The sequence below is a fragment of the Embiotoca jacksoni genome, unplaced genomic scaffold (assembly GCF_022577435.1).
Source record: "Embiotoca jacksoni isolate LCO1_2020_lvr unplaced genomic scaffold, fEmbJac1.0.p SCAF_7, whole genome shotgun sequence".
Lineage (NCBI taxonomy): Eukaryota > Metazoa > Chordata > Actinopteri > Embiotocidae > Embiotoca > Embiotoca jacksoni.
In genome coordinates, this window is record NW_027185425.1 from 17,448,979 (window position 1) to 17,464,883 (window position 15,905).

The 15,905-nt window shown below is 39.3% G+C and overlaps 1 protein-coding gene across 1 annotated transcript in view; it reads right to left on the reverse strand.

The window, feature by feature from the left end:
- col22a1 (collagen, type XXII, alpha 1) overlaps positions 1-15,905 on the reverse strand; it is a 60,327-nt gene that overhangs the window by 27,221 nt on the left and 17,201 nt on the right. Inside the window, exons 11-26 of the mRNA XM_069176733.1 lie at positions 15,681-15,719; positions 13,998-14,051; positions 13,848-13,901; positions 13,705-13,758; positions 11,173-11,226; positions 11,032-11,076; positions 9,042-9,095; positions 8,877-8,930; positions 8,331-8,366; positions 7,498-7,527; positions 6,436-6,489; positions 6,212-6,265; positions 3,323-3,376; positions 1,524-1,577; positions 1,364-1,417; positions 1,169-1,222 (exon numbers count right to left, since the gene is read on the reverse strand). Of these exons, the coding sequence (XP_069032834.1) occupies positions 1,169-1,222; positions 1,364-1,417; positions 1,524-1,577; positions 3,323-3,376; positions 6,212-6,265; positions 6,436-6,489; positions 7,498-7,527; positions 8,331-8,366; positions 8,877-8,930; positions 9,042-9,095; positions 11,032-11,076; positions 11,173-11,226; positions 13,705-13,758; positions 13,848-13,901; positions 13,998-14,051; positions 15,681-15,719 (798 nt within the window). The remainder of the gene's footprint in view (positions 1-1,168; positions 1,223-1,363; positions 1,418-1,523; positions 1,578-3,322; positions 3,377-6,211; positions 6,266-6,435; positions 6,490-7,497; positions 7,528-8,330; positions 8,367-8,876; positions 8,931-9,041; positions 9,096-11,031; positions 11,077-11,172; positions 11,227-13,704; positions 13,759-13,847; positions 13,902-13,997; positions 14,052-15,680; positions 15,720-15,905) is intronic.

The window sequence follows — 15,905 nt, forward strand, 5'->3', positions numbered from 1 at the left end:
GTCCTACAAGTCAGTTTAGTCCCAGTGTTACATTTACATATGTCAGTCAAAAGTTAATGTTTAAAACAAAAGGTTTTTCAAAAATAAATCTAAAAAATGAATAAAGGAATCACAAGTAGTTCATGTATAAACAGTGTCGGGGAGTAACTAATCACATGTAATGTAGTTACATAATATAAATTACAAAATAAATGTGATCGTAATCAGTAAGTTAATCATCCAGGCAGGCTCCATTCATTTAGCAGGATGTGCTCAATGTTTGAGCCTTGTTTTGATTGGTTCTCTTGTTTGAATTTGCACCTCCTCTCCTCTCCTTAGTAACAGTTATCTTACTAAATACATCTTTCATAAGGTAACAAGTAATCTGTACATTTCACAGTAACCTTCCTAACGTTATATTTAAATATAAAAAAAATGTGGTCTTGTCATTCTCGGGGAAGCGCAGGTGTATTAACGATGGCTGCTTTTCACGTAGGGGAAGTCCCCGCCATCATTCAAACACTTGTACTTTCCCTACCATGCCTGCTGTGAAAAAGGTCTACTGAAGGGCCGACAGTGAACCAATTTAAGGGTGCGTGTATATTTTGATCCACTTTGTATAAAAACTCCAGATCCTGAACAACACTGACATATTCTGGACCTGTAAATTTGCCATGGCTAACATGTTAGTAATCAGCTGCCTATTTTATAACCGGCGGAAAGCTACATCAGTACCCTCCGATTGAATTTTGACTCTTGACAAACACTCACTGATCCTTTGCCTTGGTTTTTGTTTTTTCTAACCCCTCACAAATACACGTGGCTATCAATCTGCTCGATGATAAACTTTCCACACCAGCTACTTGCTATAACTTCATCAGTTATCAGTGAGCTTATCAGAGCTGTTTGACTGAAAATGTCCACCTGCTGCAGCGAGAAACAAGGTTGATGAAAACAGGGAGAGTATAGCAATACAGTACATTTAGGGTCCATAAAACAAAACAATGAGCTAAAGGACACTAAAGAACCTCCACATCCTGGAGCAAAACTGAAAATGTGGGGCATAGTTCTCTGTTTTTGTGTGTACAAAAGACCCCTTAAACATTACACAGTCATTCAAACCTTTGTTCATATCAAATTTTAGTGCTTTAAAAGTGTTTGTTCATGGAAATGTAAAGGTCATACTGACCATGGCGCCGTCGTTTCCAGGAAGACCATCCAGACCATCTTTACCAGGAAGACCCTTTGAAGATCAGGGACAAAACGCTGACATTTAGTGACACGAACAGAAGAACAGCAACACACACTGAACTCCCAGGATGAAAAGTAGCGTTAACAGAAAATTATGTTTGTTTTTATCTGAGAATATAAAAGGTCAACTCACTGGCTTTCCAGACTCTCCGGGTTTGCCTGAAAATCCAATTTCACCCGGCAGACCCTTGAAATAGAAAGAAGAGGCGTGTCAACATGTTCAACAGCAGACGTTCATTCGATGCCAACGCAAATGAACATATTTAATGACGACTGCCTTTCTGGTCACTTACAGGAGGTCCAGTGTGTCCCTGGTTTCCTGGTGGTCCAGGAGGACCCTGAGGACCCTGCAAAACAACAACAAGTTGATCATGTGGAAATATTTTTTTTTATTCTCATTTTCTTAATTGTTGTTCAAACCAAATATTCAGATTTGTATTTTGTCCACAAGACACTACATGTCTATTCTCCAGAGCAGCCACTGGAGGGAGGTATTGTAGCACCGGTTAGAGCTCGTTAAACCTCCAATTCCACTCGAATACGGGTGGATTTCTATTTTGCTCAAGGGAGCAATTTGTAAAATTAATTGACATAACCTGTTGGTTTGAATCCAGGCTGTTTATTTTCCTTCTGTTAAAACCCACAATGAGGACACCTTTGAGAGAGTAGTAATTTTGTGCTCTGTGGGTCACATCAAATAATGAGCTGCCCGCACAATTAAAGCACCACATTAATTCTCCTCAGCTCTCCTTGAGAGGTCACTAAGGTGCTGGAAGAAGCACTGATGAGAGCAGCGCATAAACAAGAGGTCAGTTTAAATAATAATTAATCTTTTGATTAAAGGGGACATTTACTTTTCAAAAACAACATAAATGTTTAAAGAGCTTTAATTGTTCCTACCATAAAAAAAAGCTAAAAAAAAAATAAAACCTCAAGGAGTTCAAAAGAGACTTTACTGTTAGAATAACTTCACATACTCTCAGACTAATTAATGGTTAAGTCGTTGGACTCCACAGTTTAGAAACACTACTGTGCTGCTGATGTGACAGGTGCTGGTTGGCAGGATGTGTGCTGGTCGGTCTCAGCCTTTAAAGTTTACAAGCATTCGACTCCGTTTAAGATGCATAATTAGGCTCAGCTGTTACCTACAATTAGCATTATATTTTGGTTACTTCTTTAAAGTTGTTATTAGTACAGCTCTGCTGTGAATAAGGAGTGACTGCAGGAATAGCGGCCTAAGATGTCATCTTTTAAAGTTTATTTTGTGCTTGTTGAACAGGTGTTGTTTCCAACCCAAAAGGTCATTAACAAGCAGCATTTACAAAATGGCAACCCTGCATTTGGAATCTTTATTTTGGAGAAATAAAGTTTGAATATTTGTGATATCAACAGGAGGCGACACATCGCTGTACTTTGAGCTCCAACTTTATTCACCTTTTCCACATTCTTCCCGCAGGCAGGAGCCGTTTTGCCCTCAGGGTTTTCTTTCTAACAGAAATCCAACTCTTTTCTTCTTTCTTTAACCCGGACCCGAGCAGAAAGCCCTAAGGGCACTCTTCACCTAAAAACTATTCACACCTGGCTGAATAGCATGGTAGCCTTTTAGGACATTATTTATCCATTACTCCAAGATTAGCCATTACCACGTGCTGTCCAGCAGAGGGCAATGACGTAACAACATAGTTGTAGCTAAAGTGCCTACGCTCTGCCCCGTTTTAAAGGTAGGCACTGTTACAATTTTTGTATTATTTTTTAAACAGAATAAATTATTGTTTGGTTTTCATGTTGCTTTAAAAATCTATGTAAGTTACTGCAACATGCATAATGTAGGAGGAACCGCAGAAAATCAGTTTTTAGAAAACAGATCCTCATATTTGGAATTCAATTTCCAGTCATTTAGAAAACTCAGTACCTTATTTTGAACAATATTGTAGATTCTGGTGGCTACAAATGGATACAGGGATGCTGTCTGCACATTTGTCGTGATTCTAGTATGTATATATTCGTTTAACCTGTGTTGTCTATAATGTGCCCACAAACAACCAAACAAACAATAACCCATTCTTTATTGGCAAATTAAAATTCTTCTTACAGGAGGTCCAGGAAGACCATCGACTCCAGGCAGTCCGCTTTCACCTTTCTTTCCCTGAAAGACAACAGTGTGGAATTAAAAACGGAATAATATAATATAAAAAACAGTACGGACATAATGTGAGCATTTTTCAGGGTTGTAGTCACCATTGAGAAAAGTGAGGTTTCTGTAAATTCAGGGAGTTTAGTCAATTTGGAAGAATTTAGATTCTGCAGTTAAAATTTTCTTCAGTCAGCTAATTTTAGACCCTGTGTCTTTGTATTCAGTACTTCTCCACCATGTCAGGTTTTAGAACAATATTCATATCTCAAAGCTGAGAAATGAGCCTTCATTTATGGCTGCGTAATTTATTTCTCTAGGAATCTTCCTGAAAAGAACTATGTAACTATAACTAGGTTCATATAACTGTGAAAACAGAATCTTCTGAGACAATCGCTTTTTGTTAAGTTTAGTAAGGTGTTGGTGGTAATACTAAGTTCAAGTTCTATCCTGCAAGCCAAAACATAGGTCATTTGATCAAAATGGAGCAAAGACATAAAAAACATTTCACAATAAATGTGTTCAGTTTCTGTAAACATTTCTGTAGACTCGAGAAACTGTGACATGCACTCTTCACAGAAATGGATAACTACATAATGAGGGAGATAACATCGAGGCAGCATACTAACTGGGGAGATAGCCACTCACTAACTTTTAATGGTAATTAAATAATATCCACTTTGGGGAGCTAAAACTTGCTCATGTACTTTGTTTTTTCAGCTAAAAAGGCACCAACTAAATCCAGGTTTGTGGAGAAATAAATAAGAAATAAACTGATGCTGAAGCTAACAGCAGTAATTTTGACCTCAGCTTTCAACTCCAGTGGAATTCAGGTGATTTAGTTTGGTCAAGCTAAATCTAAATGATATATATGTTTATAGAGTTTATATTTCAAAACAAAACCATTTTATCCCCATTAAGTCTGAGTAGTCAAACTATTTTATTTTATTAGAATGGACAGGAAGCTAAAAGAACATATTTGTGTTGATACTGTTTTCCCTTTTCGTTCCATTCAAGTCCCCCAAAAAAAATATTGGCAAAGGCCCTTCATCTATTTTTTCCCGTAATTTTTCTGTACGTTTGCTGATGCCATCCTCAGCAGTCCTTTAAGACAGTCTGTCCACAGCCCAGGCTTCCCTCAGCTGTCATATCAGGATAAAGGTGAATAGATAGGTGACACCGGATGAGTAACGAGAGCTTCGCAGCAGTGCAGGTGAGAGCAGCTCAATCTACAGCAAGTCAACCATCCAGCCAACTCCATCAGCACTGGCAGTAGAGGAGACCCCATTATCACAGGTAACAGCCTGCCTTCGCCCGCCTCTCCTCCACTGCCACACACACACACGCACACACACTTTCTCCCTGTGCATCTTCAACTCAGGCATAACAACCCTAAACCTCAAGAAAATGGGTCAAGCTCCTCAAAATCTGTTTCTTTATTTAAGGATCATCCTGGAAAGCCTCCCAAGAAGCAGCAAAATGCTTCAGCAAGACCTCCAGTGATACTACAAAATAAAAACAACATTGCACACAGGGGCATTTTCTATATGCCCCTGTGTGCAATGAATGTACTAGCATAAATAGGTCTAGAGTAATCGCTTTATTCATGTTCATAAACTATAAATCCATGCTGGGTCTCTGAGAAGCTCTGGTGGTAGAGATGACTTTGATTCGTGGTCAGAGGAGGTTTGCTTTGACTCTGCTGTCCAATTGAGCAGCTGCAAATGTTGATTCCAACACACTGCTGAGACGTGGGTTGGGGTGGTGTGTGTTTGTGTGTGTGTGTGTGTGTGTGTGTGTGTGTGTGTGTGTGTGTGTGTGTGTGTGTGTGTGTGTGTGTGTGTGAGAGGGTGGTGGTGGTGGTGGTAGGGAGGGGGGGGGTTCAGCATCATTGTTAATGTTTTAGGGGAGCAAATTATGTTGGACCTCTGCATCTGTTTTTTATCTCATACTGCTGTGTAATGGGACCAATGTGGAGAGAGACAGAGGGAACATGTAAAACAAGGGGCAGTTTTTGTAGATAATTTTACAAAGCACAAATACCAACTACAGTATTAGCGCTGATTAGCATGAGGAGTAAACATTGGGGGTTTTCAAAATCAAAATAATGTGGCTGGAATATGATAATTTTCTGTTTTTGGACATTAAGCATCCAGTTATTGCAGATTAATTCCAGTTTGGTCAAGTAGGCTTCTTTCTGCTTTATTTTTTTTTTTAATTATTATTAGAGCAAAAGTCGTGTTTTGTGATTTGAACATTAAAGTGAAGGCAAAACATGTTTAGCTTTTAAAATATTTTTAAAGTACATTTTTTCAAATATTTTTGGGCATTTTCTTGCATTTTGTTGAGATGAGAACATATATATTTAAATTTTTTACAGTGTGACAAAGTGTTTGTTTATTGACTGGTCAGGTGCTCCATACAGGAGGAGGTTAAGACAGGAGGAAGCTAATATGACCGGGAATGTTATGCCCTGAACTGAGCCTTCTAGGCGGAACCATCTTCTCAGGTTTTCTAAAGACACCGTATGCTTAACAAGGATAATAAGTTGCTAAACTCTTGTTAAACCTGACCTCAGCAGCGGCTCGGCACATCGCCTGGGTTGAGCTGCGGGGCAAGTATTTGGGATGAGCCCATTGTTGGTGTGAAGTGTTTGAAGACTGAAGTTTCCCATTTAAATCAATACTTTTTTCAGAGTCTGAGTCAGCCAGACTGTGATGGGAACCCAGAAAAACCATGAAAACATCACTTCCTGCGTGTGTTGATACAGATCTCAGGTAAATGACGCACTTCTTTAAGATTTCCTGGTACAATCAGGTCAGCTATGTTCAATGGAAATGAGATGCTTACCCTTTGGCCAAACTCTCCGGGTTCACCAGGTAGACCTTGTACACCAGGAGGACCCTGAGGAATGAACCGTCGCCGTTAGAAAGAATCCATGCAGCATGACTGGTATTTTAATAAACTGTCATCACATGTGAACAGGTGGCCTTCCCACAACAGCTGAATATCAAAAGCAAAACAGCAGGAAGAAGGAAGCGGGTAGGAAGGAAGTAATAAATCAGGAATCTTACCGAAGGCCCTGGAGGGCCCTCGGCACCCGGAAGACCAGGAGGTCCAGCTTCTCCCTGGAAACAGGTCAAACAGATGAGCATGTGAGTATATATCAGACATATCAATATATCCTATTAATACAGACAATATATTCCGTATGATCAAACTTCATGTTAATCTTTTCAAACTGACTTTATGTAAATATAGAAGAGTCGTATTTTCTCGAAAATTTCGACCACTTGAGAATTAAAAAACATGAGTTCGAATTTGAGCTTCTTTGACTTGAAATGAGGAGTTGAATGAATGAACTGCTCCAAATTTACATAATTTTAAATTAAGTTTATAAGAAACAAAAGTGGCATTTCAATAGACTTCCCAGAATGCAGTGCTGAGAGTTAAAGCTCCCGAGGGACTCTATTATTTGCAGAGTGAAAAAAAAACAATGGCATGATGGATTTAATGTAAATATGTGTTAATTAATTAAGTCATGCTTGTTTCTTTCCATAACAATGAAAACAATTCAAACCATGACAAAGATTAATTCAGTCCCACCTGTATACACTTATAATAAATCAAAATGACTGTGAGCAGCATCACGTGTTGTCTTTACTGGCTCTGATACAAAAGAGCTGAAACAGCTGTATCTGCAAGTTCCCTCTTTAAACTGAGAACAAAATCTGTTGATTCAACTTAATATCTCAAGTTTACTGAACTTCTTTTTCAAGATAAGTAATTTGTTAGCTTGTTTTACAACTTCAACTCAAAATGACTTTGAACTAATTCATCAACCTAAGAGCAGTCAACTCAAATTTGTAAGGCAACAGTTTCCAATCATAAAATGATTTTTATTGTGCGAGTATTTGAGACAACTATACATTGTGAAATTGTTTATAAAATATTTTACACACAAATGTTTGTATACATTTTGATACTGTATGTTTTGACGAACGCTGCACCTGCTGTTTATCTCTCGTCCTAATATACAGTGGTTAACTAACATATACTTGATGTTCAATACTACCAGGTAATGTGCTTATCTGTCAATGAACTAAACATGATAAATGTTGTTCTGTTTTACTCACCTTTCCACCCCATGATCCTTCTCTTTGTGCCTGCAATTAAAACAACAAAGAAATCATTACATGATGCAGTTTCCATATGAGTGTGTCATTGTCAAATTCATTACTCCTAATTACTGTGACGAAATAGCAATGGGCAAGATAACCATACTCATCTAAAAATGTGTTTTACACTTCATTTGTCACAAAACTCCTTTATGGTGTCATGAAAGAAAATGTTGCTTTTTATGTCAGATTATCCCCCATTTTTTTTGTTACAAAAGAAAATAAAGAGTGGAAGGACATGTTCCTTTGTCTGCCAAAGGGTTGCAACTGACATTTGTTTTCTTTATTAATTAATCTGTTTCTGTAAAAGAAAATGCCCGCATTGCAATTTTAATATGATGAGAAATATTAAAATTGCGGTTTTATCTGACTAAAAGACCAAAATCCAAAGAAATGTATTTAAAACGACCTAAATAATGAATCAGTCTTCAAAATTGCCTTCTTTAAAAAAAAAAAAAAAATCCTTTTATTTGTTTAACTGTTTCATCTCTTGTCCTATACTTCATAAATACAGGAGACACAATTATTTAGTTTATAAAGTTATGGGCTTCAGTTAAAAAAACGAGATCAATAGGTTACTCTTGTCCATGATTACCTGGTCTGTGTTTAGCAATAACCATAAAAATCAAGGTAACATGTACAATTAAATGTACAAACTGAATTTCTTACATGTATATTTTAAAATGCTGCTCATATTTTTAACTCTATAACTTCACTACGTTCTTCATTTCAACCTTGTAATTCTTATGAATACAACTCTTATATCCCTTTGGTGTATTTGTGGTACTCACCACATCCCCAGGTAATCCGGGAAGGCCTCTCTCGCCCTGTGACACAGTTCACACAACAAGGATAAACACCCCTTCATTAGACTCCAGAGGCTTGCCGGGTGAAGCCCCTAGGGCAGTTTAGAAATGACACAGCTACGACCATAATTCATGAGATTAGTCATGTTAAAGATTGTATGTGCTCCTTGTAGGCTGAAGGAAAGTGAAACTTGTGGGTGAAGTACCACTGCAGCTCTTTGTGGATCTGTGTGCATGCGTATGGGTGTGGCGTAAGCATGTGTGTGCACCGCTGGAAGAATCATCAAAGTCCATAATTACAGACAGACAAATGATGTCTGCATTTTATTTACTCAGACAAATGAGTGGGCTGAATTTGATGATGCACGGAAGAGACGGAGGAATGTCTGGAGAGGGCAGACAACAGCTGGGAAACCTCTGATGATACCTCTTTGAAAATGATTCATATCAGCACAGTGTATCTTCTATGAATTGTTTCTAATCAAGTGATCAGGCTGTTTTGCATACAGAACAGCAGCGGGGTGGCTGTACCTTGTCACCTCTGATTCCAATGGGACCAGGTGCTCCAGCTAGTCCTCTCAACCCCTAAACAATTTTAGACGAAAGATTGATAAATAATTCTCACCAAATGTGTCACATTTTAATATCGGTATCCGTTTGCAACTGCAGCATTTTAAACGGAGAATCACAACTTACATCTTTCCCAGGAACACCAGGTTTTCCAGGGAATCCATCCTGTCCTGCACCGCCCTAAAATGGAAACCAAAGTATTTCTAACTGGAGATGACAATCAGCTTTCCATAATATATAAAAATAAATTTATAAAATAAGATAAACAGAATTTAATTTCTGAAAACTGGCAAAAGAAAATCCATAACAATACTTATTTCTATCCACTACTGTAATACAAATAGACGTTTCGGGGTCATTCTTCAGGTGGAAACATTAAACCATTAATAAACAACAACATTGTAATGTGATAAAAGGGGAAGCAACCGACAGTGGAAAGCAAGATTGAAATATGGCATTCATGTTTGTATAATGTCCTAATTTGAGGCTCTATCACTGGGCTTGCTTGGGCCAAAGGTCGAAGTGAAATGGAGGATACATCAAAAAACAAGACTGTGGTTTCCAGACATGCTGGCAGCTAAATGCTAACTTTAGCATGCTAAACTGTTCACAATAGGGAACAATGTGCAACAATAGTGGAGCCATTTTCACAAATATCGATTTTTGCTGTGGTTTAAATTGAACTAATGGTCAGACTTCAAAATACAGAAATGGACTGTCTTATGGCTAATTCACTGAATGCTGGGTAAATTATTTCAAACTACAAAACATGGCTGACCAAACAGTCGTATCAAACTGCGCATCCTTCTTCACTTCAGAAACTTCAGCCAAGAATGTATTAATAAGTATGATAAAGAGTTAAATGTTTACAAAAGTTATTACAATTCAATTGGAGGGAAACCTGAATATCTGGAGCAAATTTCAACGCAATCCAGCCAAGGAATTTCACTCACAAGTGTTCCTGGTGATGCGAGAGTAAAAGGAGTTCAGCAAAACTATTAGAATTCATCCGATGGCTTTGTAGGATATCGTTACTAAATTTCATGGTGGCTCAGACATATTAATCTGGACCAAAGTGGTGGATCAGCCAACCGACATGCCATCCCTAGAGCAGTGCAACTCGCATGCCTAATAAAGACCATTTTTTCTTGCGGTGAACAATGCTGTGTAACCCAAAAAACAGCTCTGACTTTTTAGTCAACAAACACTGTCCTGATGCCTTCAACCCCACAGCCCTCCTCAACCACCTATTCCTTTTATCACTCCACTGACTCAAGTACTTTTCCAGCACCTACAGGAAATTGCTTACTGACTGAGTGACTGGCTGACAGACAGCTTTAAATCTGGCATCAGCATGTCTGAATGCAGCTAAAGTGTTAGCCTGCTACACATCCTCATGCCATATGGCAAAGTAATCAATGTACTGGTTCCGTTTCAGGTGCCTTACACAAACTGCCTGCTGAAGTCTTCTAACTCGACTTAACTTAATCTTTCTGGTGTAACAAGAACATCTTGACATCTAAAGCGTCAACAAATCTAATGACCATATTTGGAAACCACAGTCGATGCAGAGCAATAACCTCTCACTGAATCCAAATTACTTTCTAACATCAATGTAATGTTAGAAGTTTAGAGGAAACTTCAGACATCGACGAAGCTTCAACAGGCCTGAATGAGGTGCATTATAACCCCAAACGCCCCCACAGAGTTCCAGACAGGAAATGTGGAGAGTGAATCAAGGAAGCCACATCTGTTTGCACAATTATACACCTCAGTTCTTTGGTCCTGTGAGATGAATGTTCTCTCTCTCTCACCGAAGTTAACCCCGTTTTTCTGTACAGGTTCAAACTCAAGGTTCAACTCCCAGGGCATGCTGGGTAAACACGGACAGCGAACGCAAATGAGTATCTCTCTCTTTGTCCCTCAGCAACAACTGTTTTGATCAAGTGCTCTCGAGCCAAATGCAGAGCACGTATCTGCTGCAATGGAGCGGAGTCGCCAAAAAACAAATGGCTGTAGCAGGCAGCCCCCCCTGGATGAATATGTGGAGCGACTGCTTAAAACATCATCATTAGATGGAGACGTTAGATCACAAAACGGTTACAGTATAACGTACCGTGGCTCCAGGTGTTCCTTTTTCACCTTTAATACCTGAATCACCCTAAAACAACACAAAGCAACATCATATTATCATTTACAAAGTTTAATTAACCACCATCAGGCTTTAACTAATGAAGTGCATTCAGATTATACTCACAGTGACACCGTTTGGCCCGGGTGTCCCAGGGATTCCCGCATCCCCTTGAATCCCCTGTACAAAAGAAAATGAACAATTGTATGAGCGTATTAGTTATCGACTCGGGACTCTCACCAAAGTGTCAGCAATGCTGACTCAGTGATAAACTACAGGCCAACTCGGGGCTGCTGAGTCAGAGCTGAATCAATGTAGAAAATGCAACTGATCAACTAAGGAACCTGAAACCCCCCAAAACAAACAGCAGCTGTCAGTGACAAGACCCCCTCACAGAGGAGAAACTTGAACTCTGACCTCACTTTCATTCTTTTCTCAGCAGAGAAACAAAGACATGTTCTTTCAGACATTCAGTAGTAAGGTAGTTTATTCTCTCTCTTTGAAAGTTTTCAACTCCAAACCCAGGACCAAACTGTGGATTTCCATTAATTTGTAGAGAAACCAATGCGTCACTGTTACAATTGACTATTTTCCCTTTAAATAAAAGCAAACAGGTGATGTCGCCACGGTTCATTTGTCAGGCCCTACTATTTTCTGATTCCCAGTCTGACCCAACTTGTCTCTTTTTCTGGTGGAACAGTTCAAATTTAAGTTCACAAACCAGAATAGTATGGGTTTTATGTTGGTGGAAACGTCCCTGAATTGGGTTGTTGTCTCATTGCACAGCATACCGCACTAGTTTGTCTGACTGATATTTAAAGCAGTAACTTTTAACTTTATAACCTGGCACCTGGCTTTAAAGGCTGAATTAATGAAAACATAAGATTTGCTTCAAAGAATATGATGATATTGATGTGTGAATCAGCCCCTTTTCAAAGCTCTACATGAAAATGGCTCTACACAACATGTGCAGCATCAGATATTAATGAGTTTATAATGATAATTTAACAACAAGTCCAATATTCATTCTTGTTTAAGCTCTATTTTGGTCTCCACCAGCTGCTAAATAATGTCTTTCTCTTTAGCTGCTTACTGTCTGTTTTCATTAGATAACCTGGGTAACCTTTTCTGTCTCGGTAGTCTGTGTTTGTAGTTAGAATAAAGCTGGTTTATCAGAGATTTGTCTTACCATTAGAAATGGACGCAGCACGAACTAAAGCATCCCCCAAAAGCATATAATATACCTGTGTCAGTCCACCAGAAGATACGTCGTCAGTGTAATTGTTTGCCTCACCTAGGCATGAAAAGTACACTCATGCATGACTGCTCTCATTCCCAGGGGTACAAACGTCAACTGAGGAAGAAGGTCATGGGTAGTTGGATGGAACAAACACAGGAATTTCACCAAGGAAATCGGTGATCAAGTCAGTGAGAAAACCACTGTCAAAATGGACTCCATTTAATGTAACATACATACATATGTAGCATCATGTACTTACATTGAACTTAAATACGTTAAATACATAGCATTATTTACAAAATATAACTTCTTTTTCTAAATTTAAGTGTTTTTTGGTGCATAAACCAGAGGTTTCTTCCATTTCATACCTAACCAAGGCCAAATGTGACATTGACACGGTATCCTGTAGTGGACTGTTGGGTGTACCATACGCCTTGGTGTGATACTGGGTTGAAACATAACATAAGACAATCCACTATGGCTATTCAATTTCAAAGCAAGATGGCCACAGGAAAATCCCTGGGAATACACAAAATATTTTGTCAATGAATGGCTATGAATAACTCTTACATTTATGTACACTAATGTAGATATATTGGCTACGTCATATCTGGCCTATGAGACTGAATAAGCCTGCAATAATTATCTGCGACTTTAACCTTGGGACTGATCCCTTTCACTTCATAACATTTTATTTTTAATTAGTAGTTTCAATAAAACTTCATGACACACAACATTAGAAATATTATTGTAAATGCTGCAGATTAGCACATTTGCAAAACAGGGGTTAGGAAAAATGATCTCAGAGGCTGCTATTTGAGTAGTTGAGTGTATATTTTAGTCACTTTATTTATTCTGCGTCTAATTTTAGACTGAAATGGTTTTACTACTGTTCACAACAGGTCACAGCTTGAGGTTAGGAGCTGATCAACGTTCTGATTGTGTTTCCTTCCCGTAAGCCATTGCTCTGTGATAGTATTCACTATGTTGGAACAAAAGGGGGCAATTGTTCCCTTATGGACTTGGGCAGCTGGTCACAGTCGCTTGCCCCAACCCAAGCCACCACCCCTCCCTCCTCCCACCACCCTCCTCCCTTCCCCTGCTGCCTCTCCCACCAGCTGCTGCTTCATCCAAAGGAAAGTCAACCAAACTGCACCCCTCCGACTTCTTCTCACAGGAAATCAATACCAGGCTGAGAGGTAATTGTCCATAAAAACGCATGTACGCCCACTTAAGAGAACAAGTTTGTCTCTGAGATCAGAGCCAAAACCAGAAAAACTTAAGACATTCTGTGTTGTTTTTCTTCTTTTTTTAACTGCCTGAAATGTATTTTAAAAAAAAACTTCCAATGCTGAGCCACATACATGTGCACTGTTTTGTGAATGGATTTAATACTGGAAGAACCACATTTCACCCACCTTTGGTCCAGCTGGACCTGCTCGGCCTGGATCACCATTCTTTCCTGCTGCACCCTAATTACAAAAGAAATACACATTTATACATTTCTGAAGTGTTACAAAGATTGTGTTTTACACAGAAATACACAAATGCTGTTTCTTACTTTGTCTCCTTTGTCACCAGATAAGCCATCGATACCTGGCACGCCACCAAGTCCCTGTAAGATGATTGGAAACATAAAATGAATACCAGTATTTGACATTTTAAGGCTCAAAATTAAAAAGGAAAACAGTCGACATCTCCAGGTTCACACCTTCTCTCCTTTTTGTCCAGGAGCACCTGTCAACCCTATCCTGCCACTATCACCCTGTAAATGGAAAACAAGTGTTTATTCTTATATATCTGTCAAACACAGGCATGCAAGTTGGCCGATACGGACGGCGGCGATGGTGTCAGAAAGTCAACCTGGTGGCATCACAAAATACGGTTTAGTACGTGGTGGATTAATGTAGAACAAAGTACAAAGGTTAGAGATGTATTATTGGACTACATTCGTCACACATAGGAGTTACACACGGAACACAAAGAGTCACACGAGATCGGAATGAACAAAACACTTTTGAGTAAAGGTTTGGTAGCCAGAATACGATGACAGCTGCACCAGGAGCCGCAACGGTCTGGTCGCACATTCAAACCAAAGACTCAAGGAACAATGGCTTCCCATTGTCCTCAAAGAGTTGCACTTTTGGTTTGTACACTGATGTCATCTTCTGTGCCAGAGAATCCCGTGGAATTCAAAGTAAAGAAAAGCAATGACTGTTAAATTACACAGTACCACGAGCTCTTGCCCACTGCAAGACTTCCCTCTGCTTCATAAACCACTTTACAAGTCACAGAAGGTTGCCCTTTAATTTGAGTTTAAGGCTTCTATCATATTAATGCATGTCATTTCTTTCATCACAGAGATTAGGAGACGGTGCTCTGCTGCACCCCTTAACAGAAAAAGACATCATCAACTGTATAACAACACAGCTACGTGGGGGAATTGCCGTTTTTCGAGCTGGTTAAAGATGCAATTAGACGCCATCAAAGCGGGATGAATTCACTTTCACCCCGTGTGACTTGATGACCGACGTAGCCGCTTTCGACCGCAGCTTGAAGTCAACTTACGTCATGTGTTTGCATCAGCTTCAGAAAAGTTTACAGCAACAAATTGCAGCCTTCTCAGGGATAAAAAAAAAAAAAATAAAAAAGTGAAGCCAGATGCTTTCGCAGAAAGTAAGAAATGGAAAAAGCAGCGGGAATACTGTGCATTAAAGTTTGATTTAATGCACTTTTACCAAACCAGGCAGGGGGTTTTCTCGCAGCGAGAACAACAAAATGAAAATTAATTTATCATGAAATGAGCTCTGCTGTCTGTCTGACTGCATTGTTAAAAGAAAGAAAAAGTGCCTGACTGCTTCCTGCAGTGCACCTGTTTCATCCAAAAAGGATTTCCAGGCGCACTCTCAACACAACCGAAGCACATAAGACAAGTCAGAGGTCTACTTCCTGTCTGCCAGACCTCTTGTGGCCGCTTTAAGTGTCCCTCTCAGGACAGGACATGAATGATGCATGCAGGGGAGTTTGTCTCAAGGAATAAATTATACTGTGAGACTCCGAGCTGGCACTGGCAGGCAGCGCAGAGGCTGTGATTTCTAAAGGCTTGGTGGGCGTCTGCGTAGCACTGCCCTCTCCGCTACACATCCTCTGTGGTAACCTGTCCTGTAATTCTGACAATAACAGCTGAATGAGCATTTTCCTAGACACTCCCTGCCAGAAATTGTTGAAATACATAAATAAGATAAACACAACAAGCAAGATAGGAAAGAAGAAGTATATATTTCAAGCAGCAGATTAGAGGTTTTTGTCTACATGCATATAAAATATGCATAAAACATGTCTTTGGGTTAAAGGTGATGCTCATGCAGAGTCGGGAAGGATCAAGTTTACTTACCTTCTCACCTCTGTCACCTTTGACAGAGATTACTTTGCCCTGCAAATAATTAATCGATAAGGATCAATTATTATCGAGGCAGGAGGAAAAGCAGGAGAGCTGGAAGGCATGCAGTATGTAATGACTTGCCTGACAGTCTGTTTAACTAAATGCTTTGAAGCTATGATCACATGGTAAAGTGAAATTCAATACATTAGCGATTAGCTGATTTTTACGTCTTAGAAG